General features: G+C 34.2%; 1 protein-coding gene across 3 annotated transcripts in view; it reads left to right on the plus strand.

Annotated features, from left to right (window-relative positions):
* Positions 1-10,000, plus strand: part of LOC144966274 (uncharacterized) — a 92,310-nt gene that overhangs the window by 62,944 nt on the left and 19,366 nt on the right. For all 3 annotated transcript variants that reach the window (XM_078902482.1, XM_078902484.1, XM_078902483.1), the window contains exons 5-12: positions 1,434-1,497; positions 2,971-3,223; positions 4,088-4,215; positions 5,191-5,322; positions 6,092-6,296; positions 6,928-7,070; positions 7,877-8,070; positions 8,633-8,799. In XM_078902482.1, coding sequence (XP_078758608.1) covers positions 1,434-1,497; positions 2,971-3,223; positions 4,088-4,215; positions 5,191-5,322; positions 6,092-6,296; positions 6,928-7,070; positions 7,877-8,070; positions 8,633-8,799 — 1,286 coding nt within the window. The remainder of the gene's footprint in view (positions 1-1,433; positions 1,498-2,970; positions 3,224-4,087; positions 4,216-5,190; positions 5,323-6,091; positions 6,297-6,927; positions 7,071-7,876; positions 8,071-8,632; positions 8,800-10,000) is intronic.

A 10,000-nucleotide genomic window follows, 5' to 3' on the forward strand; every position in this document is an offset into this window, starting at 1 on the left:
TTCAAACCCATTACATCGCGGGAAGTAAGTTGTGAGACAATATGCTGCCAAGAGGCTTAACAACAGAGAAGATGGCTTGTGCATATCTATTGAATATGGACCACCACAATTAGTGGAACACAAAGCTGAAATTTTCAACAAGATATTTAAAAAACCACGAACGTTTCGACAGAACTAAAGCAAATCTCATTTTTATATAAAAGCCTAGAAAGACAATAGGTTATCTACAAAATTTAAGGCCAATCACTTCACTCAACGCCATTAGAGAGACTCTCTCCATAAAAACGCTTAACCCTCTCCTTACCATCAATAGGAAAATCGTCACATTCGTTACGATGTAACCAACAATTTTCTCATTCTGATATCCTTTGTACATCACAAATTATAAAGAAAATACGTTGTTCTAGTGATAAAAATTAGATACTGGACAATATTATGTATGGAATGTACTTGTTCCTTTTCTGATTGAGAAGGGAAAAAATCTATTTTTGTGTTGGGTAAGTGTGAAGTTTCAGGGAAAATTCTGAAAATGTCTGGTAAGGAGAGAGTTAACAGAATCAGACTATTCGTCGAAATCACATTACACACAGTCAAAGTGAATTTAAGCCAGAAGCATGTCAGACATTGTGAGGGCCCAGAAATGGGTTATGGCAAAGACGATATCAAAAAGAGCAGACACTACCACCAGGAATAGATATGTCAGTAGCCTTTGACACGATCAACCGTCGGGCGCTTTTTAATATTTTGAATAGGATAATTTTTGAAGATGAGATCTGATTAGTCAGTTTACTCACCTGTGAAACTTTTTTTTAGTTTGATTTAAAGATAAAATCATTTTCTGAAAACAAAATGATCGTATCAATATTTCAAGAGTTTGTTCGAATTATCATAAACAAAGAAGATTTGTCATCTCATTTGACTGAAAATCTTACATTGGTATAAATAACAATATAGACTTGAGCATATTGATTTAGCCCTCGACCAATTTTATCGGGTATGAGCGGCTAGTGGGAAAAAAGTGACTTCAAGACGGGGGCTATTAAGTAAAACGATGTAAAGCCCATGGTACCTTGATTTTGCACCATTTCATATTATAAGACTGCATGTTAAGAACAGAAAACTCTGTTACTTTCATGTCGCATTTGACAAAACTTGTCGATTTGAAGAATAGTTCTAGAACCATTATTGTAATGTAGCTCATATATTTTTACCAATTTGGCAAGAGGCGAGGTCGCTGCTAAGATAGGAAAGAGACTGCGATGCAATGTTATAATGTTTTACTATTAGATTTAGACAACTATGAAATGCATGGTGCAGAGGATAAAGGATAGGAAATGCAATTACAGTAATATGAAATAAATCGTTTTACTCGTAAATATTTTAGATAGGACATTTAAGTTATGTATAATTTTCTTCTTTTTTTTCTACTTCAGCGTCTAATGATAGTGTATTCCACATCTTGCACCCTCAATTCTACCTTGATGTCCTGACCCCAAGGTAAGTCTTTGAGTGTATGGACATGTAGAGGGTGATAAACGGTACCTCGGCCTCCAACAGTGAGCCAGGGACTAGTTCCTTAATACGATTTTAGAATCTTTTTCATTCTCCAAAGTAATAAACAGATAAATTAATAGATAAATAAATAAATAATTAAATAAATAAATAAATAGATAGGTGTACAGTATTATAGAAAGTAAATGAATAAATTAATTCATAACTTTATAATTTTCTTTTGAATGTAAATCAGCCATATTAAATAAGGCATTGAGAAGCGCATTTACACGAATTCATTATGCTCAATAATGCTCATCATAATACAAATTTTCATTTCATAGTGTAAAAGTTGCCTGTCATGGGAAATTTTATACTTTCACCCTTACAATATCCGTCGCTCTCTATGGCCTGGTACTCTGAGTCGATAGGAGTAATTTAGGTTTGATGCGTTACGAAAGGAACTGTTTCAGGGTCGCAGTTTTGTGATTATTGCTATTTATTGTGTCATTTATCATACTCAACATTGCTTGACTTTGTAACAAAAGCAGATAAATGACAATGATTTGAAAACTCTGGCGAGGGCACTGAATGCACTGCAGCGAAACCTTATAAACATTATTTCACTGGACTTAGATGTGAATGAATAACTGACCATGGTTTGCGATGGAAACTGAAAGTGTTTGTCAGATAGGGCAGGGCGCCTCCTGCAGACTTCAAACATTTGAGTCAAAACATTTCAATATCGAGACCACTTTAATATAAGGCTGTCTCTATTCTCACCCCCCCCCCCCCCCCCCCCGGCCGATTGGATTACCGAAAAAAAACGTCGCCGGCTTTTTGCGATTTGGATTTGATTGATTTTTTTTTTAATTGTGCAACTTGTGACAAGAAACTTAACAAATTACTGCATTACAACCTTTGGATTAAACATACAACAATTGTGGACTACTATTATGAAGACTAGCATCCTAGACTAGGGGGATGAGAATAGTCACTCCCTTAATATAATTTCACATCTCAGATGAAAATTAGATGCGGGGATACCAATTCAGGAGGCAAAAATTTACTGAACTTTTACTCAAACACATAGACCGATCCCTTTCTGAGTGCTGGACTCCAGAAAAAGACATTATGTACTTACTTTTTCCCGTTTAGCAGGTGATTGGATAATATACTTTGGTTTATAACATACTGAATTCCATAAATATAAGGAAAATTGGCAACCTAGTTAGATGGAAAAAGCACCTTACATAATAAATCAAAATAGCTTTGACAATATATCTGCCGTACTCTGGAAAAACCTATGTTTAAAAAATTGGCCAGAAAACTCGTCCTTCAAATATCGATCGATTTAAATGACCCTCATCTTGGCAAAAACTCTCAAACCTGGAACTTCACCAAAATTGTGAATATGGGTTTTGCCAGAGGACGGCAGAAATGCGATGAAACGTTTCCAATTTTCTTTCTCGTTTTTAGAGAGATAAAAGAGATGGTGACAGGATTAGTTGATCCATCACTTGGAAAATGCCGATGTCCGCCAGACCATCCTGAAGTCTCCGACTCACAAGACTCCATGTGTGTCAATGCTAAAGGAGAAACCCATCCAAGATTTAATAGGTCTGTTGAGTTTAAGCATCCTGATGTCATATTGGAGGAATCACCAGAAAATTGGGCGTCTGCAGAGCAAGGACCCGTCACTCTAACTTTGGACTTTTCTACATCATACCAGGTTAGAATCCAACAAAAACAACCACCCCCCCCCCCTCCCAACTATCCCCCTTCTCTCTCTCTCTCTCTCTCTCTCTCTCTCTCTCTCTCTCTCTCTCTCTCTCTCTCTCTCTCTCTCTCTTTCTCTCTCTCTCTTTCTCTCTCTCTCACTCTCTCTCTCTCCATCTTTCTCCTCTCTCTCTCTCTCTCTCTCTCTCTCTCTCTCTCTCTCTATCTATCTATCTATCTATCTATCCATCTATCTATCTCCCTCTCTCACTTTCTTTCTTTCTCTCTATCCTCGAATCCTTGTTTTCAACATTAATAATAACATTAATAAATTATTTTCATTTGTGCTCTTCGACAATCAAGTAACACGAGTTGTTGTATTTTGTTGTTATTGTCTTTTTTCTTTTTTTTTCGGTCAGTTTGGTGTTTTTTCTTTACGTCTGAAGAATTTCACCAATTTGAGATGGGCACTTGTTCCCATTGATCCAAAGAATTTTTTATTAAGTTGTTGAGCTAAAACATTGTCTTCGTGTACCAGCTTGATAAGGGACCAATCTTGAATCTATACTTTAGAACTTTTGTCGAACAAAGTCTTATTTGATGACTGGATACATTTTTTAAACAGTTCAATAATATTGGCAAGCGTTGTGGAGGAAAATTGAATTAGCCTAGTTAGCTGCCGGGACACATTAGGAAAATATCATCTAAGACATCGGGAAAAAAAGTCTTTGTGAAGAACTCGCAGATTTCAGCCATTTTGACATGTTGGAGTTCATTTTAATCTCTCTATATATGAAGAACATTTTCTTCCTGAAATAACAAAAAAATGTTTTGATATTATATGACAGTATAGTAATTCAAACCTGTTTTGTTTCAGCTTGAATCCATCGAAATCATTTTTATCGAGCCCCCACCTAGCCGTGTCACATACAGGCTTGTCTCCAATGGCCAGGAAAAAGACATGAGAGAGTTTAAGTGCTCGACTACCCAGTGCCTTGCTGATTTGTGGGTTATTTTCATTATAATTTTCATTCATAAATTCATTCATTCATTAATTCATCCATTCATTTTTTCATTCATTCATTCTTTCATTCTTTCATTTATTCATTCATTTATTCCAGGATTGTTTATTTATTCAGTAATTTGTCGGTTACAAATTGTATGTCCGTCACATACCATTAAAAGTTACTTATTTGATGAGGATTATATATATATATATATATATATATATATATATATATATATATATATATATATATATATATATATATTATAAGCTCAATATTAGCAAGCTTCATAAAATATAGAAGCAAAAGTAACTTTAGAAAGGGGATAAATCACTCGCCTTTTGTTGAAAAGTTGCAAGTCGAAAATTAACTTTCTTTAAAATAATCTTAAAATGGGGGGAGGGTGGAGGGGGGGGGGGGGCATCAAAATAAAATCAATGTTCACGTTTGAATACTTTACTAATCAAATGTTTCCAGCGTGAATACCATTAACTATTTAATTTTTCTTTTTACTTTGCAAGTTTCCAGCTAGGTGCCCAGTGTCAACAAACAATAAACATTCCTTGTTGAATACTGCTTAATCCATATCTCAGGCGAGAAAATCCAAACCTTACAACAAAACAAAACACAATAAGTTATTTATTCTCTCAGTTACGAAGGATGCTATTTATTGACTCTTATGTGGTCAAGCTTCGGGCACTTTCGTTTTTTTCCTTGAGCAAGATTATTAACCCCCAATTTGCTCACTTGGACAACATGGGTTATTCCTGTTGACATCAGACAGCTTGTTTGATGAGTTATCTATATTCCTTCGTGGAATGCCTAGGCCTTTTTATGTGGTCAATAAGTGGCGCAGGAAGTAATGAACTAAACAAAGATTTGTTGGATTTATTTTGTTGTTGTTGTTTTTTTTAAAAATATTTCACGTTATCATTGAACAATTTATTTACATCTTCTCCCTTTATCCTTACAGGGGGTTGCTTGATAACTTAGCAACCAAGGAAGAGTTTAGAAAGAGAATAGCAGAAGGTGTAAAAATAGTTTTGCATAGAGATCAAAATGACGTTCGCAGTTTTATTCTGGGCAGAATCACGATCACGGGAAGGTGTGTATGTAACAATTCATTAATTACACAAAACTAATTTCTAACTAGATTACTGTTGACGGCACTATGAGAATATTTTTCAGAAAGTACTACTACTACTACAACAACTACTACTGCAACAACAACAACTACTACTACTACTACTACTACTACTACTACTACTACTACTACTACTACTACTACTACTACTACTACTACTACTACTACTACTACTACTACTAGAACTACTGCTACTACTACTACTACTACTACTACTACTACTACTACTACTACTACTACTACCACTACTACTACTACTACTACTACTACTACTACTACTACTACTACTACTACTACTACTACTACTACTACTACTACTACTACTACTACAACAACAACAACTACTACTACTACTACTACTACTACTACTACTAACTACTACTACTACTACTACTACTACTACTACTACTACTAGTACTACTACTACTACTACTACTACTACTACTACTACTACTACTACTACTACTACAACAACAACTACTACTACTACTACTACTACTACTACTACTACTACTACTACTGCTGCTACTACTACTACTACTTCTACTACTACTATTACTACTGCTGCTGCTGCTTTAGGTTCTGCTTCTTCTGTAACTTTTGCTATTTCCGTAACTTCCATAATTATTACTGCCAATAACTACCAATATTATAACGGCAATTACAACGACCTCTTCTATTTTTAACATCTTTCATTGCAATGAATAGGATATGCTTAATATTCCCACAGATGTGACTGCAACGGGAATGCTGCATCTTGTACCCCCAATGGCAACACATACAGCTGTGCGTGTGACTCCAGCACTAACACAGAAGGTCCACACTGCCGATCATGTAAGGCAAACTTCTTCCAAATGCCTGGGGAATTTGACTGCAAGAACGCCTGTCAGTGTTTTCAGGATGGTGTAGCCAATAAAACTGACCAATGTGACGAGGTATATTTATCAAAAAGATTTGCCTTATTTTAGATAGGACATAATCAGTCATGCTAGTATTACTTGGATTGCTCTTTACACATTAAAAGGACTATAACTATAAGTATCAACCGATATTGTATTTTTTTAAAGAAGAAAATTGTTATTCTAAATAAAAACCTTGAGCAACTGACTACTGAAAAAAATACATAAATTCATTATATATATTGACTTGCCCTCCAGCTAACATTTTCTCATCTTTTACGTTTCACCTCAATCTTGCATTTTTCAAATTCCATGACACTCCTGAGATTTCTTTTTCCTTATCTGACATATGCCTGGCATTGTATTTATGTCATCATTGCGCTATTTTCCACCGTTTCATAAACATCTTTACACGTTTTGATAACAGACAGCCTAGTTTTAATCTTTAGTCAGCTAATGTTAAATGTATCACGTGTTTTCAGCTATCAGCCATATACTTATGTTTTATTATAAGAATTTACCATTTATCTAGATCATTATAAAAATATCCAAAATGTGTGAATAACTGATTGCTTTTCACATCCAATGTCTTATATAAAGTAAATCATTGTCTTTACAAGACTTTTTACTACGTTCTCTAATATATTATTTGTCTGCCTTTTCCTAGAGTGGAGGTAAATGTCTTTGTAAAGAGTTTGTAGAGGGACATTTCTGTGACAGATGCAAGCCTTGGACATACAATCTAGACGGCAGGGACAGCAAGGGATGCACAGCGTGTCCCTGCTTTCAGTCTGGAAGCGAGTCTTGCAAGTAAGAAGAACATGAATTGTTTAACAGATGTCTTGTCTTAACTGTCCCTGTACGCTATTTTTGTTACACTTTTCAGTCTAATTCTATTTCATATCCTTTTCATATTTTTTTTAGAAAGACGATAGATATTTATCTGTCTTATCAAAAACAAAAATGTGTGTACTTTTTAAACAAAAATTGGGATTTTGTAATCTGCTCAAATTAATGATGAAAGTTCATTACTGTATTCTAGACGCTAGCAAATGGTCTCTTTCTCCAATAGATGAAGTTATTAACATTTCTAATTAAGGGCAAAAAGGAGTTTTGCAAGTTATCTCAGTTTACTCCACAGTAACGGCTAAAGAGGCAGAATGCTTAATGGGTTTTTTCCATAGAGCATACGAACAGTGTTTATCAGAAAGCATTAATCATTACCTTGAGATAAGACACTATTTACTTTTATTTTGATCTCATATTTTTTATGTAGCTTTCAACCAATTTTTGAATTGGCTATTAAATAGGAGGTCGTTCAAATATTACCTTTTTAAACTGCATCTTTATTTAACGCATTCTTTCCCCTTTTTCTTATTTAAGCTGTTAACACATTCCCCTTTTTCTTATTTAAGCTGTTAACACATTCCCCTTTTTCTTATTTAAGTTGTAAATACACCTCAGCGCATGGTTTAGATTAAAAGCACAATCTTTTCCCTCTTGATATTTTGTTTAACATTGTTCTGAGTATATTTTTTTCTTTTGCCCTTTAAACTGTTCAATGGATATATATATTTGAACTTAATTTTATAAAAAATTATTTACTTCTTTTACAGTAACATTACAGGTGTTTGTACCTGCAAAACAAATGTCGCTGCCCCAAACTGCCAAATCTGCTTGAAAAACCATTACGGATTCACCATGCCCCAAGGTTGTAGACCATGTGACTGTGTGTCTGCTGGGACTGTCAAACAGGATCTTACTTGTAATGACAATGATGGCCAATGTCAATGCAAAGAGAATGTTGAAGGTTAGAGATTTGTTTTAAAATCTACCTAGCTTGATAATTTTCTCCATAAGATGGTTGTAACATTTTATGTATGTATGTAGAGCCTGATAACGTTCGAAACACAATCCAAACAAATGAAATTCATATGATTTAGTTACCATTGGAAATTTGAATCTTTTGTATTCATTTTTTATTTATTATGGCCCTTTTTCATACAAATTATACTATAAAAACTGTTATTTAAATAAATAGATACTTCAATAGCAAGCTTTTGATGATCTATCCATTCTGATGAGGAGAAAATCGGCTAATCAGCTCAAGAGTTTGGTTGTTTTATTTTTTGTTTGTTTGGTTTTTTTGTTCTTAGTTTTTTGGGGTTTTTTTTTTTTGTTTTTTTTTTTGTTGGTTTTTTTAAATATTTATTTTGGTTTTGTTATATTTTTATCTTTTCATTTTAATTAGCAAAATATGGACCTAAGTGCATTTCTGATTTGACTTCAAAGACTTTATGCATTACATTTAGATACATACGAATACATTTTTACAAAGATATCACTTTTTTTTTTCACTTGTTTATCTTTAGGCAGGAACTGTGGCCAATGTAAGGCAGAATTTTTTAACCTCCAGACACCAAACCTCTCTGGTTGTGAGAAGTGTGACTGTAACCCCGTTGGAGTCGACAATTCTTCTTGTCACAAGGACACAGGGCAATGTGCGTGTAGGGGAGGTGTTATCACAGACCGAACTTGTGTAAGTGTCAACATATACACAAAACGTTACTGGTTTATTTTATCAATTTTTATCCCAAAATGACAATTTCGAAAACTGTATTCCTTTCAGCATGTCATGATTTTTTTTGAAAATATATTTCGTCCAAAAGTGATCAATTCCTAAAACATTCATTAATCGTTTTTTCTAAATTCTGAATGAAGATAGGTTGAGTCGGACTTATTCATATTTTATGTTTGTTTGTCTATATGCTGTTTTCAGTAAATAGGGGGCAAGGAGTGGGGATCTTTTAATGCTTTCATTTGCAAAGGCGTAATAAAAAATCTAATAGATTTAATAACTATGTATATACCTCAGTCAACGTAAAATTAACACCTTATGTTTGTTTGTCTATATGCTGTTTTCAGTAAATAGGGGGCAAGGAGTGGGGATCTTTTAATGCTTTCATTTGCAAAGGCGTAATAAAAAATCTAATAGATTTAATAACTATGTATATACCTCAGTCAACGTAAAATTAACACCTTGGGGTCGTGAACAACTGTCGACTTTAATCGAGGTTGACTTTATAGAAAAGGAGGTAGAGAATCCAAATGTATGTGTATTATATCTCATGACTAAGACTCCTGTCTGCAGATACTTTCATTTGGTCTCTTTTCTGTTTAAGTGTAATGTGTACCGTTATCAACACTCAAGTGACAAATTTCAAATCTTTATCAACAACCACACTGGCCTTATAATACAAAATCTTAATTTCATACTATACAAATCAGCTTTTTGAACTAGCAGACTTACAATATTCATTACTGTCAATAGCTTGATACATTTTCACCCAAGTCGAGTAGTGTAAAGTTTCTAATTGCCTTATCCAGGGACACAATGCTGTGACCAGAGTTTTACAATCTTTCATTGTCACCCAAACGACCACTAGCCCTGTTCAACAGTGCTTTGTTTTGTTACAAGTGAAGACCCTTAAGTGCTTGGCCACCAAGGCTACTTTTTACTTTCTGACTGAGATAGAACTCTTTTATTTTCACAACGTCTGTCCGTCCATCGGTTTTCTTGAAAACATGAAAATCTCTCTTATTAATAATTATAAAGATGGGAGAGAAAAAAGCAGGACCATCATCAAGTTTATTCTTTGAGTACTTTGAGTGATATTTCACTTATCTAATACAGATTTCGTCATAAATGATTTACATATTATATTATACATATTTCTAGG

The sequence above is a fragment of the Berghia stephanieae genome, chromosome 2 (genome assembly GCF_034508935.2).
Source record: "Berghia stephanieae isolate SIO BIC M18660-M18661 chromosome 2, UCSD_Bste_1.3, whole genome shotgun sequence".
NCBI classification, from domain to species: domain Eukaryota; kingdom Metazoa; phylum Mollusca; class Gastropoda; order Nudibranchia; family Aeolidiidae; genus Berghia; species Berghia stephanieae.